Raw genomic sequence first — 19,264 nt, forward strand, 5'->3', positions numbered from 1 at the left:
ACCCAGCTGTACATCTCTACCCCAAACCACCCCAACGATGCCATCGAAGTGATGTCCCGGTGTCTGGAAGCCATACGGATCTGGATGGGAAGTAACAGACTCAAAGTCAACCCGTCCAAGACTGAGTGGCTGTGGCTACCAGCGCCCTGGTTCAACCAGCTTACTCCATCACTGGCCATTGGGGGCGAACACCTGGCCCCTGTGGATCGGGTACGCAACTTGGGTGTCCTTCTGGATACCCGGCTGTCAATGGACGACCATGTGACAGCCGTGGCCAGGGGGGCGTTTCACCAGGTTCGCCTGGTGCGCCAACTGCATCCCCTATTGAACCGGAGTGCCCTTTGTACAGTCACTCATGCGCTTGTGACGTCCCGGCTAGACTACTGCAACGCTCTCTACATGGGGCTCCCCTTGAGATGCACCTGAAGGCTGCAGTTGGTTCAGAATGCGGCCGCGCGGGCAGTTTCGGGAGTCTTGAGATACTCCCATGTAACACCTCTCCTGCACGAGCTACACTGGCTGCCTGTGGCTCTTCGGGTGCATTTCAAGGTGTTGATTATCATCTTCAAAGCGCTCCATGGCACAGGACCTAGCTATTTGCGGGATCGTATCCTGCCCCATACATCCCTTCGGCCGATTCACTCACACAGAGAGGGACTCCTCCGGGTGCTGTCCACTAGGCTGTGCCAGCGGGCGACGCCCAGGGGAAGGGCCTTCTCTGTGATGGGCCCGACCCTCTGGAACGACCTTCCCCCTGACATTAGAACGACTATGGACCTCCACTCCTTCCGCCGGAAACTCAAAACCCACCTGTTTCATCTAGCCAGCCTGGCCTAATTCCAGCTTTCCCTCCTCAGTTTGTATTTCTAAATCTCATGGTTTGGTTTTAAGGTTCAAGTTTTTAATTCTTATAAATTTGTACAGGGGATATTTAATTCAATTTTAGTTATGTAGATTATCAAGTGTATGGTTTTAAATTTGTACCTGTACACCGCCCCAAGTCCCTTCGGGGAGAGGGGGCGGTCTAGAAGTTTAATAAATTAAATTTAATTTAATAAATTAAATCTAATAGTTGTCAACAATTCTGCAGCCCCAACATGGTGCCTGTTTTATTTCGTTTCTTAAGAAACTAGAATTCTACTGGGCAAGTGTAGCAATTATAATATTTCATCGCTTATTTTCCAAGCTATCTTGATTTTTTGACTTAGGTAAAAAATGGGCAGGGCATCAATTGCATGATTGTAGGAAGCCTCTTGGCTTTTTTGCCCCCCTCCCTCCCGCCGGCGCAGCTGGAAAAAATGGTTGAAACTGACCACCTGGATGTCATGTTGCTGGCAGATAGAAATATGTCACAGGGGCAACTGGGTTAGCCATGTCATGCTAACATGGCCACCGTATGATATTCATTCATTCTATAACCCTCTTAGGAAATTTCCATTCTTCTTTCTATTGGTATGCTGCTCTTCCACTTTCTTTGCATAAAAGGTATACAGTAGTTTCCTGACACTTTTCCAGGGGAATCCCTGAATGGGAGAGAATTTCTGGAAGGCAAAAATACCTGATTTGGTCCTTTGTGACTAGACTGGCTAAAAATAAAAGAAAGAGGAAGATAAGAGAATGGGGCAAGAAAAGAAAGATGATGTATCTGTCTAAAGCAGATGCAATTGTATTTAGAATATAGAATAACAGAGTTGGAAGGGACCTTGGAGGTCTTCTAGTCCAATGCCCTGCTTAGGCAGGAAACCCTACACCACTTCAGACAAATGGTTATCCAACATCTTCTTAAAAACATCCAGTGTTGGAGCATTCACAACTTCTGGTGGCAAGTTGTTCCACTGATTAATTGTTCTCACTGTCAGGAAGTTTCTCCTCAGTTCTAAGTTGCTTCTCTCCTTGATTACTTTCCAGCTGTTGCTTCTTATCCTACCCTCAGGTGCTTTGGAGAGATAGCTTGACTCCCTCTTCTTTGTGGCAACCCCTGAGATATTGGAACACTGCTATCATGTCTCTCCTAGACAAGGGGAGTCATGCAGGTCAGTTCTCCGAAGTACTATTTTTTGGGGGAAAGTGAGTTCTTAAAGGGAGCTCATTTTCCTGACGTGTGTCTCAAAAAAAGAATTTTTTTAAAGAAAAAAATGGATCTCTGGCCTCTATTTACATTTTTTAAGCACCATCCCTTAATGGGCATTGTAATTAAACTGGGATCCATCAGATGGGGAGTGGGGGGATGGGACAAAACTCGAGATGGCATGACAAGAGTGGTTGCAAAGTTTATAGCTGTGGGGCTAGTCTTGAAAAATCTAACTACTCCCCAAAAAGCTAAATGTGAAAGTTGAAGAGTTGGGAAGAATTAATGGTTTATTTTGAAGAAAAGATTGGAGTGGATTTTTCTCCTCTTTACATGAAACACCAACATTTTATAGTCATTAATCAATAGAACTTACCAGAGGAAAAATGGGATGTCTTTGAACTGCAGATCGAAACATATAACTCCTGCATAGAATAAGGAGAGAAAATAAAATTATTTGAGCATTTTGGTTCTTTTGAAACAATTGGGGATTTTAATTTAATCTACATCTCAATGAATGCAAGGCTTCTTCTTTTCAAATGTACAGAACAGAGGCTCCTATGCCCCTGAGTACAATCCAGGATATGCAAAAGAACCCTTGAATGGCCTACACCAACTTCACTCCCAATTCCGTCTTCTTCAAAATCCTTTTCTGGCAGGTCTGCTTTGCCCTCTTAATGGTCATCTCCCAAAAGGCTAAAGCTGAAAGTTGCTATGTTGTAAAGGTTTGAATCTTGTACCAACTTAAGAAGATCCACATTTGAAACATCTTCTTCTGCTAAACTTTGGGGGGGGGGGGGTAATGATAAAAGATATGAATTTTGTCTATGTTTCTATGCAAGGGCCTGCTGTGAAACATTTTGTTTCAGGAGATCTGAATGGTTTTTAAACTGAATTGATTTTAATTTGTACTTATTTTTTTATTTCTAGTTGTTTTAAATAGTGTTCTACCTGTTTTAATGACTACCTTTTATTCCTTGGTTTTAACTTGAAGGACCCACTGCTAGGAACCACTCAAAAGTGTTGAAATCAGTAAAACTAAAGTTACTTTAACAACATCATTTAATCCCTCCAGCATATTTCAAAGCTATTGACTTGTAACTCTTTTCTCACCATCCAATTGAAGTCAAGTGGAGGGAAGGAATGACTAAGACCTTCCTAGACTAATACTGAGACTCAAAGGAAAGATCAAGCATACAGTCCCAGAAATTAAGTTTAACTGATTTCTTACAAGCTACATAGATACAATATAATTTCATAAAACTATATGCAAATGATATATTTGAGGGGCTGCCACAGAGAGGAGGGGGTCAAACTATTTTCCAAAGCACCTGAACGCCAGACAAGGAATAATGGATGGAAACTCACCAAGGAGAGATTCAACCTAGAAATAAGGAGGAACCTTCTGACAGTGAGAACAATCAACCAATGGAACAGCTTGCCTTTGGAAGTTGTGGGAGCTTCATCACTTGAGACTTTCAAGAAGAGATTGGATTGCCGTTTGTCAGAAATGATGTAGGGTCTCCAGCTTGAGTGAGGGGTTGGATTAGATCAGTAGTTCTTAACCTGGGCGGTATCGCCCCCCGAGGGAGCGATTTCATTTTTGGGGGGGGTGGAACAAAAAGGGGCGACGTGGGGGCGAAGGAATGGAAGTGGGGCGATATGGGGGTGATGGAGCGAGACGTTTTGGGGACACTTTTGAGACTTTTTTGTAGAGTGAACCGCTGTATTATCTGTCGTACAAAAACATCAGATCGCTCGCTATTAGTGGATTGAACTATGTTTTAAAATGTTCCTCCAGTTAGCTTCAGTACAGAACGCCGTACATATGTGAATACGCATCACTCTACCCATACAGTGGGCGCCATTGGCCAGAATGGGCAGTGATGGAAGGGTGAGCGCTTCTTTTGAAACATCGCATGCTGAGTGGCTGTCCCCTGTGATGTCAGCTGTAATGTCAACGTAACTGTTGAAACTAAGTTTAGCGATGTCCACGTGTGTTTTATAGTGTTCCAGTGCAGTCTAAAATTTAATTTGCAGTTAGTGCCTTTCATTTCAAAGACCTCTGAACATGGCTGAGAAGAGGAAGTGTTGCCAATATTCAACGGAATACCTAAAATTGGGGGTCATCCCATCTCTTTCCAACGTACAGCTTCCGTTTTGTCTTCTTTGTGAGAAAACATTTTCAAATGAAGCGATGAAGCCTTCCTGACTGAAAGACCATTTGGTAAGAATTCATTCGGATAAAGCCGACAAACCTGTATCGTTTTTCCAATCCTTAAAGCCCAAGTTTGAGGGTTGCAGCACTGTTGAAAAGTTATTTGGAAAATCATCACTCAACGCCGACAAGGGGCTCATTTTTTCCTATGAAGTATCTTTGTTGATAGCAAAATGTGGCAAACCTCACACTATCGGAGAAACGCTGATTTTACCAGAAGTGAAACAGATTGTTGCCACCATGTTGGGGGCCCAGCGCAAGCGCTGTCACGCAATCGATTCCTTTGAGCAATGACACTGTATCAAAAAGAATTGATGAAATGGCTGCTCAAGTGAAAGAAAGGCTTATTGACACCTTGAAAAGGACAGAATTCGTGATGCAGATTGATGAGTCAACGATTCGTGAAAATGAAGCCTTGTTATTGGCTTATGTCCGTTTCATCAACGGAAATGAAGAGATCGGGGAAGAACTGTTATTTGCTCGAAATTTAGCCACCGACACAAAAGGTTCTTCGATATTTAAAAAGGTTGAAGAGTTTTTTAATGAGAAAAACATCCCTTTGACAAATGTCGTGGCATGTGCAACCGACGGAGCTGCATCCATGATTGGACGATATCACGGATTTCAAGCTCATCTAAAATCAGTTGTACCTGGAGTTATGACTGTCCATTGCGTCGTTCATAGACAGCACCTTGTCTCAAAAATTTGAATGGCCGTTTGCACAAGTCCATACGTTACGTCATTAACGCTGTGAACAAAATTAAGTCGAACAACCGACTTTTTCACAAGCTTTGTAGAGTTTGAACGTCTCCTTTTGCACACCGAAGTAAGGTGGCTTTCAAAAGGAAAGTATTTGCGGCGATTCCATGAACTTTTTGACACAGTTGTCTAATTTCTTGAATCCATTGATCCAAGCAGTTCTCTTAAACTTCGACGTCTGGGTGTAGCTTATCTCGCTGATGTTTTTGACAAGCTGAATGAAGTGAACGTAAAACTGCAAGGAGATAAAATCAATTTTCTTAAGGCCAAAGGAGTAATCTGCTCATTTATTTCCAAATTGGACTTCCTTGCAAGCAATATGAATCGCCAGGAACTGTATCAGTTCCCAAGCCTTGGTAATGAACACCAACTCCAAGCAGAATATTTGGATGTTTTTTGTTCCCACTTGAAACAACTAAAAGAAGATATGGAAACAAGATTCTATGATCTGATAAATCTGGAAGTGCCCACTTGGGTGCTAAATCCTTTCACAGCAGACTTTGCACAACTTCATCCCAAACTGCAAGAGCCACTGACAGATCTGAAATACGACTGTGAAGCCCAATCACATTTTCAGAGTTATGAGCCTGCGAGGCTTTTTGGGTGAAAATGAGGAAACTTACCCAATATTGTGGGAGCAAGTTAAGTTGCTTCTTTTAGCCTTTCCTTCCACTTACTTAGTGGAGAGCGGCTTCAGCACCATCCAACAGATCTTTTCTAAGTCAAGGAACATGTTGAAGATCACTAAGCGCGGCGATTTAAGAATGAGATTAACAAAAATGGTTCCAAACATCAAGAAATTGGCATCAGCTCACCAAGCACAAGGTAGCCATTGATGTTCTTTTTTTTGCTTTTTGTGTACATACATTTTCTTCATTAATAATTGTCTCAGCTCTTATCGTTGTATTTGCTTGCATTGGATTTCACATTCCAGTTTGAGTTTTCGGCTTCGTTTTCGAATTCTTGTTGTGCTCTGTAAAACATTTTGTGTGTCTCTTTGTATTGTACTTTTTTAGCATGCACTCCAGTTCAATATTATATTTTCTCGGTTTTATGGTTTCCATTTTTTTTGTTGTGCTCTTCGTGTAAACTTTTTGTATAGATATTTTTTTTTCTTCAGTTTAAGGCATTAAATTTGTCGCTCTGATTTTTGTTGCTTTCCTTCTGTAAAAATTTTCTGTGTGTCTTTTAAACCTTTTTTACAGTGTGCATGAATATATATTTTCCTCAAATCTTAATTTAGTTTCAGAGTTTTCATCTTGAAATTCTTAGTTCCTGCATTGCGGTTTGTTCTTATGCCCTTTTTATATTTCTTTTAGCGTCTTAAAATTCACTTGTAATTAAATCATTAAATGTTACTGTTTTTTTTCGGACGTTTCATTTTCTTGCAATTGAATTTTGTTTTCAGTGGTCATTGCATTTAAGTGTCTTGAATAAATAAGATAATAATGTAATACATGTATCACGAAGCTTGGGAGTAAAGTGACAGGTGGCATCAGCTCAAGGGGGTGATTCTTTCAAAAAGGTTAAGAACCACTGGATTAGATGATCTATAAGGTCCCTTCCAACTCTGTTAATCTGTTATCTGTTACATTATTTTTAAAAACACACACATTAAATTTCCTTCCTTGAGCTTTCATCCACAAAAGAGCCTGGCCTTAATAATATGCCAAAATAGTCGGAAATCCAAGGCACAGCATTGCTGCAGAAGTGTCAGTGATTATTCTAGGACCAACCTTTCCTCCTTGTATTGAGGCTACAATCCAATTTTATTTCAAACATGCCTTTAAAAATCTGCATTTTCCCAGCTATTTCTATATAGCGATGCAATTTATTTGTCCATCACTCATCACAGCAAGGAGAAGAGAGTAAGACAAGGATAAACAGCCAATTTTGCGTGTGAGATGTTTGGATGACGTTTTCCATAACTCAACCACTAGCCCCTCTGGATGGACTGATGAGAATTACAGTCTCAAAAATCTGAAAGGCAACCTGTTGCCTTGCCCTGTAACTAACCAGCCTGGCAAGCTGAACAGTTGCTTTGAGTACTTTTTTTTTTTGTCTTGTCACTTCTTTTAGGATCTTTATCTCCTGCTGACTTTTTGCACCAGCCTCAGAGAAACTGGAACGCATTTCTCCAGTAAGAAAGGATCTCAAAAAAGGCTAATTTTTCATGGAAATCAGCAAGAATCTATCTTGGCCTCTGACAACAACGGTCTGGCTTCAGGCAAGGGCTATGCTACTGCTTGGAAATGCAGCCAAATTCAAGAAATATTAAGTCTTTACATGCCAAAATAATCTGTTTAAAAAGAAAAGTAGATTAGAAAGTATACTTACTTAGTAGGAAAAGTAGGAACTGGACGAGGGAAAAGATCATACTGTCCAGGATCAGTCCTTATATTCTGTGGGGAATCAAAAATACAGGGTATAAATATAAGATTTTAGGCTTTGCTTTTTAGTCTAATGTATTGATCAGCTTTTCCAAGAGATCAAGTCTGCCCTGTCCTGCTTTGTCTTGGCATGGCTGAAATAAACTAAGGGGCCGCTGTATTTGATTGCAGATGTGAAATCACTTTTCCCTTTATCTTTAAACACTCTTTGCAAATAGAAAACTAAGAAGCCAGCCTAAGACCAGATATTTTTCCTCTAAGGGGTGTCAAACCCAAGGCCCGGGGGCCAGATGCGGCCCACAGTGTACTTAGATCTGGCCCCAGAAACAGCAAGGCACCAGCCTGCGGTGCTTCTGCCAGCAAAAATGGGCTCCCGAGCGCCGCTTTCAGCTGCCACAGCCTCCTGCAACCTTCTGCCAGTGAAAATGGAGCTTGGGAGAGCTGCATGTGTCCAGTATCCAAACTTTGCCTTTTTTTTTAAGCAACAATTGTTAAATCTGGAATGTTGTGTAGCAGGTCCTTGCCTATTTGAATTCTAAAGTCCCAGAGCAATTTAGCTTCTTTATTTTCTATTAGGTTGCCTATTTTGTCGTCCCGCCAGTTCCTGCTTGAAGCAAATTGTATTCCTTGCAGATATTCCAATGCACCGTAGTTGTTACTTTCTCAAGTCATTATTTGTAATCAGTCTGTAGGGTCTTCTTGCAGCAGTTAACTTAAGTGATTCATTCTTTCCTCAGCTTCTTTGCAGGGATGCATTTGCTGTCTGCTGCTGTCCTCTCAAATCTGACTTTGTATACATTTGCTCTTAAGACCTGGTCTTTGCAACCAGAATTTGACTTTCTGTCTCTTTCTTAACTTTCCTGCTCTGAGTCATTGCCAGGTTTTGCTTCTACTTGCTTTGCCTGCTAGTTTTCATGTATTGTTCGTGCAATACTTTGTCTTGCCGTGCGCTTCTTTTCTATTTTTCATTTGGTCTTTCTGGTAGGCCAGTTTTGTCTCTCCAGTATTCAGTAAGCCTTCATGGCATTCTGTTTTCTTCACTGCCCTTCAAATGTTCTTCCAATAAACTTTTTTCTTCTACTGTCTGATGTACTTGCAACATTCCATACTAACCTTCTTTTTCTTGATAAATAGAATTTGTCAACATTACGGCATGGATGAAGGACATGATTCATAGTCATTATATTTCCATTCTTTCTCTCCAGGGCTTTCAGTTCTGCTTGAGTCCAATCTACTATTCCAGCTGTGTATTTAATGACTGAAATAGCCCAGGAGTCAATTGCCTTGATGGCATTTCCTCCACTGAGTTTAGATTTTAAGATCTTCTTCCTTCTCATACTGTATTCACTTCTAATCTTCTTTTTGACTCCAGTATGCTTGTTGTTGTCAGTTTGAAAGATCCCCAGGTATTTGAAGTGATTATCTTCATCCAAACTCTTGATATTATTTCCACAGGGCATCTTGATTCCTCCGGTTTTCACTATTTCCCCCTGTTGATGGTGGCATAGTTGTCTAATCTGAATTCCATTGGAATAATGTGGCAGTATATATGATGATGAGCACCAATTCTATTTCAGATGGTGTTTTTCCACACAGCTTCAGGTCATCCATGTAAACGAGGTAGCATAGCCTGGCAGATATTTTTGATGTTTGTAGCCTGACTTATTCAGTATCGTTGGCGGAAAAAAATCAATGCAATGATAAGCAGTAGTGATGAGAGTAAGTATCCTTGAAAGAGTCCTCTTTCTATTTCTTATTTCCAGACACTTGATTATCCAGTCATGTGGCAGGGAGTCAAATGCCTCCTTGTAATCAAGATACATTCAAGTTAGTCTTCTTTCTCTTTCAATTTTCCAAAATCATTTTATCAATTAGGAGCTGATCTTTTGCTCTTCTGCTGTTTGGGTGGTTTCCTTTCTGCTCAGGTAATACCAGCTTTTTTCCAACTAGACTAGGGCTGTCAAACTCACAGCCTGCGGGCTGGATGCATCACACACTGGCCATGCCCATGCATGATTTAACAAAGGAGGAAAACCTGTGATATATCATGTGATGATGCCATGACGATGCGAATTTGACACCCCTGAGCTAGATGCTGTTGGACTACATCAGTGACCACACCAATTAGTAATTTGAAAGTTGTTGGTAAGCAGTTAATTGGACTGTAGTTGCCTGATGCTGCCCCCTTTGTTGGATCTTTCATTATCAGATGTTAACCAATCTTCAATTTCATCTTCTTGAAGCTTGTTGTTAAACTGCTTGGCAACAAGAGGGTGTAAAACCAATCAAGATGTTTCAACCCAAAAGATATATAGTTCACCTTTATGCACTGCTGAGCAATTCTTGCTCTTCTTTGCTCGTCTTCACCATTTCTCTTATTATTACAATGTCTTTCATTTCAGTTCTTTTCTTCTCCACCTCCTTTAGTCAAGCTGAATTCTTGTTGTATTTCTTTGGGTTGTCCCATATCTGTGCCCAGAACTGCACTGTTTCTTCTTTGTCAGATGCTGATTGGTTTGCTGCAGTCTCTCCATTGATGAATTGGTAGAAATATTTCTGATTCGACTGAAATTAGAGATTCTGCTTGAGCTTCATATCTGCTGATCTCCTGTGTTTCCTTACTTTTCCTTGTTTCTAGGTGATATTTCTTGATCAAGTTTTTTTCTTTTTCTTTTGGGTCTTCTGGTTCTTTACCTTTCTTTCATCTGTACTTGCTTGCTTGTATCTGATCTTAGCATACTGATCTTATTTCCCACCCTGACCTTTCATTTTGGTGGTGCACTATGTGGTGCTTTTTTCTTCTTTGTTGATTTTGCAGCCCAAATTGTCAGTTATAAATGCAGCTGTATTATATATTAGTTGGTTTGGTTCTTGTAGTGAGTAGTTGCTCATGTTTGATATCACAGTATTGGCATATTTAAAATTTGTGCTAGCTGCTTCTTTGTAATGAATTTCAATGTGGGCAAACTTATTCGGTTGTGTGTGTGCTATTCAAGACACTCAATTACTCTTTGTTTCAGCTCCTCTTGCCTTTTAGTTAGAGGACTTTGGAAGATGAGAGAGTACCTGGTTTGGGAGTGAAAATAATTCAATAGCTACGTTGGCCCCTTCTATTGCCAACTTTGCCTGGTTTCCCTCTACCATTTAGCTACTTCTGGCAAGCCTTTGATTTCTTTGCCCTGGATAGACCTTTGTAGTTCTTCCATTTCTACTTCTGTGAGTACTTTCATTTGTATTATAAATAGACATTGATCCACTAGCTTTTCTTTTGTTTTTTATAATCCCTTCTCATTTCTTGGGCAATGATTGAGCTGCTATAAGTTTCTGTAAATTGTGTCCCACCATATTTTTTATGGAAAAGACCATCTTTGTCTGGACTTCTGATGAGACTATGGTTGAACTAGCTCTCATTCTCTTTAGAGCACACAAGCCCCACAACCACGTCAAGGTAATGCCTCAGTGGACATCATCATCATCATCATCATCATCATTATTATTATTATTATTATTATTATTATTATTATTATTTTATTGGATTGTCAGCCAGATTGTATTATTATGGTTAGTTAGTTATTCTAAGGTGATGGCGATAACCTCTTTTGAGATTCTCCATTCCATTTCTCTCTGGTTTTCCATTCCTGCTCCTTTATTTGTTGGCCATTAAACCCACTCAGAAAGACTTCCCATTGGGATATAAGACAGGGTCTGGATATTAATGGTAGGTCCTGAGATATCCCAAACCATATTTTAGCTATGTACCTTTTCTTTTAAAATGGCAATTATTGTTATACAGCCCCATTCCTAATCTCATTTTACCTTATCTCTGCTGATGGGATAGTTGCTTTGCCTTGAAGTACTCTTAAAGGAATAAGTAGCAGGTCTTTTCTCTGCCAGTTCCACAAATGAAGGAGGATAGTACATGAAAGTACTTGGTAAGGTCAAATCAGGTAATTGCTCATAGATGGACGCTCTCTTTCTCCCTTCACCTTTAAAATTATAGGTTGCTTTCACTGGATTCAACTGAGCTTCTTCAAGAAAATCTCGTACAGGATAAAACCCTGGGATTGGGGTTGCCTAGTAAAAAGAAACAAAGCATGTATAACGTGTTTTGCATATCTGACAACATAAACATGGATTTTGGCAGTGTCTTTAAGCAGATCATTCTGTATCATTATTTTTTTTGCTGAAGTTGATCAGCAAATTTAAGATGCCTGAATTTTAACTCCCAAAATTCCTCAGCTCATCTTGCTGAGATTGTGAAACACTAGGCTGGACTGACCATTCTTGGTACCCCAGGGAAATTAACATAACTGACAATGTAGGTCTGTGATGGCGAACCTATGGCATGTATGCCAGAGGTGGCACACAGAGCTTTCTCCGTGGGCACGCATGCCATTGCCAGCTGCTCTTCTAGTTTGCGGAGCATATGGTCTTCGTGGGCACTGGAGCGCCGGAAAATGGCCTGAAAATGGTCCAAAAAAATGGCCAAAACCCAGGTTGTTTTTCAGGCCATTTTTCAGGCTGAAACATAGCCTGAAAACAGCCCACAATGGCCCACAAACCAGTCCAGAAAGCAGCCTGAAAACAGCCAAAAAACTGGCCAAAAACAGCCCAAAGAATGGCCGGAAAATGGCCAAAAAAACAGCCAAAAAACAGGCATGCATGCACCGGCCAGCTGGTTTTTGGGTCTTCAGCATGCGCGTGCCAGAAACCTGAAGACTAGCTGGCCAGCATGCACATTCACATCAGCTAGCTGATCTTTGGGTTTCTGGCACTCTGGCACATGAACATGCATGCATGTGCGTTCTGGTTTGGGCACTCCGTGCCAAAAGGTTCACCATCATTAGTGTAGGTCATGGTCCTCTTGCAAGAAATAATAGCAAATCTTCTAAAGGACAGTTTAGTTGGGAACATATTTCACTTACGGGCTAATAATTCATTTGGATAACTCACCACTTCTTATTTCATTCAATTTCCTTTAATAATTCAAGGACTTAACAAGAAATCCAGTGTCTAGATGTTAATGTTCAATATTCAGTCATCCTACAGTATCTGTGGCTCAATTCAAATATATGGCTTGGAAGACGAGGAAAATATTTTCATTCAGTTATTTTCAGAACGATCAGATCAATCATCGCGCAGGTCAACAAGGAATCAGAAATAACAGAACAGAGGCTAATAGATCAATGTTGATTTAGAATGTGAAATAAAGGATTCACAGATGTAAAATTGGAGGAACAGCAAAGGTCTATCCAGGGGGTGGGGGAATCAAAAGCTTGCAGGAAGTAGCTCAGGCCTTCGATGGGAATCCAGGGAAGTTTATTCTAACATTAATTCTTTTTTATTGCTGGGCCACAGGCTGTAAACTGAACAATCCCTTGTCAATATAGACATCTCAGTGAAAAATGTTCTGCAAAGGGTGGGATGGAGGGAGGCAAGTCCTTTATTTTCAATGATTCATAGGAGTATCTAGATTATTGGAGGAGCCATACTAGTTCATCTCAAGCAGAGGTGGTATTCAGCAGGTTCTGACCAGTTCTGGAGTACCGGTAGTGGAAATTTTGAGTAGTTTGGAGAACCAGTAAATACCACCTCTGACTGGTCCCGCCCCTATCTATTCTCTGCCTCCCAAGTCCCAGCTGATCGGGAGGGAATGGGGATTTTGCAGTAACCTTCCCCTGGAGTGGGGAGGGAATGGAGATTTTACAGTATCCTTCCCCTGCCACGCCCACCAAGCCATCCCCAGCAAGCCATGCCACGCCCACCAAGCCATGCCCACACCACCAGTAATTAAAAAAAATTTGAATCCCACCACTGATCTCAAGGACTAATTACTCCAACATTCTGTGCTCATAGAACTAGATGCCTCCGGGAATATGACTGCAATAGCATTTATGAATATAATAGCATTTTCAATAGGCTAAGAATAATTCTCAATTGGCTTGTCTTAATCTCATGCCTTCCATATATATTAGGCTACAATGATCAAAATTCCAAACTAACCTGACCAGTTTTGAAAATTGTAGGATGTCAGGTTGGGGAAGGCTGTTCTAAACTATCACATGATATCCCTAAATTCTACTTTATTCAAGAATGGGGAATGCAAAACTATTAAAGAGCTTCACTTGTCTTAATTACACTAATTCCCAAATAGGAATATAATTCAGTAACATGCAATATTTTGGTAGCTATACAAATTTGATAACTATTTTTTATGTAAATTGTAAATTAAAAACATAAGAATAAATATATATCATATTATTTACCTTTAGTGAGTCTCTCCACCATGTATCTCTTCTGTAATATGGTATTTTTTCATGTTCTATTCCCTAGGGGGGAAAATCAGGATTGTTAAAGAACAACTTTAAGTGTAAGTGAACATATTAATGTATTTTTCAGGGGGAAATTAAAATGGTTTCATATTTAGAATAGCAGTAGGCTTAGCATCTAACCAACACAGGGCTGATTACTAAAACATGGTGACAATCTGATCAGAACTTAAATGGAAGTCAACCAGGAAGTGGAGGCCTTTAGGGCTAGATTAAGAACTTGAAAAACAGCCTGAAGAAGAAATTGGCAGAATGTTTCCATGCTGCTGCCAAGAAAACTTTAAGGATGTCTCCAGGATGTCACTAGGAGTCTCACTTATGAAATGTTCAGTTTTACCATACATTTAAAATGTTTAATCTTACAAGAGAAAATATAATAAGAGCTAGAATTGCAATAAGATAGATGTAGAACATTTACTGGAGGATGTTTGCTTGCTTTAGTGCCCAAGACGCTGTCAACCATGCTCTCCCTCTGGGGTTTTTTTAGAGGATAATTGCATCAAATCAGCAATAGTTGTCTATGACATCACAATCCACATGCTAAGGATTTGAGCATTCTTACTTGGAAGAAATTACAAGCATCTGGGAACAAAACGTAGCCTCGGATAAAGAATTGAGACAAGATTTTGAGAATGGGTTTCTGCTTTCAAGTTGAGAAATGTGTATTTGTGTTAGGACCTGCCTCAGCTACGTATCTTCTCAGGAAAGTATAACTCTTGAAACAATTGGTATTTCAAAAGGAACTTTTGCTCAGGTGAAGTCAGTGCAGAGTATGAAGATTCCTGCATGAAGCGTTGTTCATTTCCCCTGATCAACCCCTACTCAGTGCCCCATGTCCACCAGTGGCCAATACGATGCCGCAAAGGTGTTATGAGAACTCCGAGGCGGGATGGTGATAGCAGATCAGTGATGGCGAACCTTTTTCTCACGGCGTGCCAAAGTTGCATGTGTGCACAGTATCACGCACCTGAGTGTGCCCACACCAATTGAATCCTCACCGCTCACCTGCGCATGCACTTGCAATGCCCCATGCATGCGTGCACGACCCCTCCCCAGGCTTCGGATGCTTTCCTGAAGCCTGGGGAGGGCGAAAATGGCCTCCCCGCCCCTGGAAGCTGGAAAGGATCGTTTTCGAACTTCCACTTGGCCCATTGGGGCTGTTTTGTGCCCTTCCCAGCCTTCCGGAGGCTTTCCTGAAGTCTGTGGAGGGCAAAAATGGCCTCCCCGCAGCCCTATGGAAAGGCGAAAAATCAGCTGGCCAGTGCACCAGAGCTAACAGCTGGCGTGGCAGCAAATATGCTCTGGGTGTCATGCATGCCATAAGTTCGCCATCACAGTAATAGGTCATTTTTGGGACAGTATGACCTTGGGTAACAGGCTGGAACCAGCTTGGAGGGAGTCCATCCTGACAGCTCAGCCCCGCTCCCTAATTCCCATGTGGTTACAGCAAAAGGGAAAGCATTCAAATATTCAGCCCCAAGAAGCATCCCCCTCCCTTCGGAAATGCAGCATGACCATTTCTAAGCTCCCTAAAAGGAGTTTGTGCCAGGTTTTTTTCTCCCATAAACCTGTGAAAATGTCAATCAGAAGCAACAGATGGATATTAAAAAATCTGTTCATTAGGACAAGGAAATTATCCCTCCCTCAATGATCTTCTAAAATGAGACCAATTGAATATATTTAAACCCTGTTCTACCTAGTCCCAAGGCATCCACTCCTGTTTTGTTCTTTTAGCAAGTTGGTTGGCTTGCAAGTTCTCTTTTCACATAACTTGGTATTAAGATATGTAGATAAATAGACACTGATGCCACAGCATACTTAGTCCAAATAGAGATTAGCCCATTCCCACATGCATACCTTTCTGGCAGCACGTTGACACATTAAGGAGATCAGAATCACCAATTGGAAAACACGAAGGTCTCACTTTTTCTCCAAAAGGTGTCTGTTATTCCAAAATCCTTCCTCAAATGATTATTGAGGTTTGATGACATCTCTAACCACTTCCCATTTCCCCAAAACAGGACAATGAGTGAATCTTGAGCTAGGGCTGTAAAAAAATCAGATGTCCATGGAATGGCAGCAAAGAGGGGGGGGGGTTTGTGTGTGTGTGTATCTCTTTGCCACCACCTTGCGATTGTTGGAGCATTTACAAAGCTCAGTCAGCACTGGCTTTAGAAACTGCAGCAAATGTATATTTTAGAGGCATGTTATGAACTGACAATGGTTTTGGTAATAGGGAGGCTTGCATTCTGAAGCCCTATTTACCCCATGGAGGGAAATACAACACAGACAGGTGAAAGATTTGGATGAATCTTATTGGGTCTGATAACAAACTTTTAAAAAAAATAACGACAATGGGAGATTTCACTCTGCCAAAAGCCAGAGATTCCCAAAATGTTATCCTCTTTTGGCAATCTCACTTGTTACTCAAAGAAGGAACAAGGGGAGTCTGCTACACCACACATACATCTTACCAACAAGAAGGAATTACCTGAAGAAGTGAAGGTGACCAGAAATGAGAGAAAGTGTTCTTGTTATCCTCGAACTTCTGCTATCAAAGATAGGGAAAATACTTGCATACTAGATTTCAGAAAAGTGGGTTTTGGTGAAGTCATCCAATGGCTTGACACTCTGAAGGGAGAAACTTTCTGTAAAGGGTGAGAAATTCTGAAAAATGGGCTATTGAAGCTGTAATTGCAAACAGTGGAAATTAAAATGGGAGAGATCTAAAGACACCAGCATAGATAAACACAGGGTTTGAAAAATGCTGAAAAGAAAAAAATAGAAAATAGCAGGGATGTATAACCAAAGAAGGAAACAAGAAGTTGGCAGAAACTAAAGCACAGAATGAGTTGAGCCTTAACACACCATTACATAATCATGCAAATACCCCAATTATAGGCTTGTGTCAGAACATTTGACACAGGTATGTAAATTCCAGCATTTCAGTGATTATGTAATTATACAGGGCATTATTCCCTTTGCCCAACCCTTCAGATGTAATAGATATGAGAATGACCTTGGGAGATAGGAGGGAGAGCGGTAGATTAGACAACTGGCATGTAAAAGATGTCTCCAGTTTTCTGGAGAATAAAAGATGGGAGAAATCCAAGATTCTGTTAAATGTAACTTTACAATAAAAAATAGTGCTAGTACTCTCCTCGTTGTGCTTCTGGTCTGGACTACCTTGCAAGGTTTATAGACGCCCATGCTAACTTGGGTTTGTCACAAAAAAAGTCACACTAATCATATCTTCTTTTTGGACAGAGTTACCAGGGAAACACAATGGACATAAGAGTATTTTGACCTCTGCAAAACATTTGGGTTAGTCACTCTCTCTCTTAACTCTAGCAAGAGGGCAATAGGAAATCAGTTCTGAAGTCATTGCAAGAAAACTGCATGGTCTTGTCCATGTACTAACCAGGAATCAAGATTAACTTTGAGATACAAAAAAAAAAAGGGGGGGGGGCAAATTAGATGATATAATTGTATTGGCTAAATGACCGCACCCAGAGTGTACTCATAAATTGCTCTACATCACTTCAAAAGTTGTATTAAATGACCAAATCCTGGGACTTGTGTTGTTTAACATTTCTATTGATGACCTGGACGAACAGGCTGATGAGATGATTATCAAAATGGCAAGATAAAATTCATAAAGATCTAGACAGCCTTAAGCAGTGGGTCAAAATGAATAAAATGACATTTAACAGGGAAAAATACAAAGCTATACATCTAGAGGGGAGGAAATGAAAGGCACAGGCATGTGGGAGAGACCTGGTCTGGCAGAAAAACTTGGGGAAAGGATCTAGGTACTATAACAGATAGCAAGTTGAATTGGATGAACAGGGTGAGCGTCAACTCCATAGCGTAATAGTCTCATTTGGTTCTGCCTTGGAATAGTGTTTGGAATAGTATTTCCAGTTCTTAGCACTGCAGTTCTCAACAGTGGGTGAAAAAACCCCTGGCATTTAGAGGACAATACCAAGGTAGTAAGGGGACCGGAAACCAAGTCCTATGAAGAAAAGAGAGAGGAACTAGAAACATTGGCCTGAAGAAAAGACTGAGAAGAAGTGCAATGGCAATCTTCAGGTGTCCAGATGTCTGTGAAAAGGAGACAAGGCAGAATCAGACAGGACCAGAACAAGTGAGCTGAAACAACAGGGGAGTAGATGTCATGTTAAATATTAGAGTAACTTTCCTGGTGGTAATAGTTGTCAATCAATGGGATAGTTTAGCAACTACAAATAGCCATTTGTCCACAATGCTTTAGCAGATGGTCCTGCACTAAGCAGGGAATTCACTGGATGATTTTTAAGTTCTTTCCAATTCTTCATTCTATGGGTAGACAATACTGGTGCCTGTGCTAGGTATTCCCAAGATATTACTATATGGAGTTAGCTTAACCCTGTTTGTGGCTGGATGTGCCAGAGCTACATTTCATTACTGGGGAGAGGGGAAGTTAAATGATTGGGAGCTTTTCACCTATTTTGGTACTTCCCCGGTTAATTCAGTTAAGTGGATTGTGAGTTCATGGTCAGTCACACATCAGTTGTACACCCACACAGAATTATGTATTCTAGCTCAAAAAAAAATTATAACATACATTTGAATGATCCCTTCCATTATTGATTTTAGATTAGCATCCATCTTAGTCTTTCATTTACGTGGATAGTTTACTAGCTGATATTATTAATCCCCCTTTCTACATCCAAAGACTGATGAAATGGATCAAATTTATAATGAATTTGAACAAATTTAGAATGAACTAGGGGCTCTGCATTTTTAGTTATCATGCTACATATTACCAAATAAAAAACATTGACATGCCAAAAGATGGTTTCAGTATTTTCCACTCCTGATCCTCTGTGTAAACCTTTTAATGGGCAAGAAGGTTATGTTACATTGAAACTAACTTTGTTTTTTAAGAACACCTCTGGAACGATCAGGACCAGACATGATATTAGAAGCAACAGCCCTGAAGGTTGTACTAAAGTTTAGATAAATGGCAAATTGTGACTTATTTGGAATAAAATCTATTTTTTTGTTTAAAAGCAAATGGGGGCGGGATTGCTGGAGGCATAGCATTACTGAACTTTTGAAATCACTGATTCACCATAAATTTGTTCGAATCATACCATGTATATCGAAACAATTAAGAATATTTCTTAATAAATATGGAAGATTCATTCACGGAAGATACAGAGAAGACATTTTTGTATGCAATTTGTTTTGCATACAAAATGCTGGCTGGAGAGTTTTGGGAGTTGGAAGTCCACAAGTCTTAAAGTTGCCAAGTTTAAAGTCTTAAAGGTGCCAAGCATAGCTGGCTGGAGAATTCTAGGAGTTGAAGTACACAAGTCTTAAAGTTGCCAAATTTGAAGACTTCTGTTTTAATAGAACCAAAGTCCCTGGTGTTTATCATAAAACTGCTGGTGTTTGTTGATTTCCTGCCCCTTTTACTTCATCCTACAATTTTGAAAAACCTCTTTTAAAACAA

At 40.4% G+C, this 19,264-nt stretch overlaps 1 protein-coding gene across 1 annotated transcript in view; it reads right to left on the minus strand.

Annotated features, from left to right (window-relative positions):
- Positions 1 to 14,227, minus strand: part of STPG4 (sperm-tail PG-rich repeat containing 4) — a gene marked incomplete at its 5' end in the record, with an annotated part of 28,209 nt that extends 13,982 nt beyond the window's left edge. The window contains 5 exons of the mRNA XM_081943931.1: positions 2,445 to 2,493; positions 7,383 to 7,447; positions 11,252 to 11,509; positions 13,702 to 13,764; positions 14,183 to 14,227. Of these exons, the coding sequence (XP_081800057.1) occupies positions 2,445 to 2,493; positions 7,383 to 7,447; positions 11,252 to 11,509; positions 13,702 to 13,764; positions 14,183 to 14,227 (480 nt within the window). The remainder of the gene's footprint in view (positions 1 to 2,444; positions 2,494 to 7,382; positions 7,448 to 11,251; positions 11,510 to 13,701; positions 13,765 to 14,182) is intronic.
- Positions 14,228 to 19,264: the final 5,037 nt, after the last annotated feature.

The sequence above is a fragment of the Natrix helvetica genome (genome assembly GCF_964273705.1).
Source record: "Natrix helvetica genome assembly, chromosome: 2".
Taxonomy (NCBI): Eukaryota; Metazoa; Chordata; class Lepidosauria; order Squamata; family Natricidae; genus Natrix; species Natrix helvetica.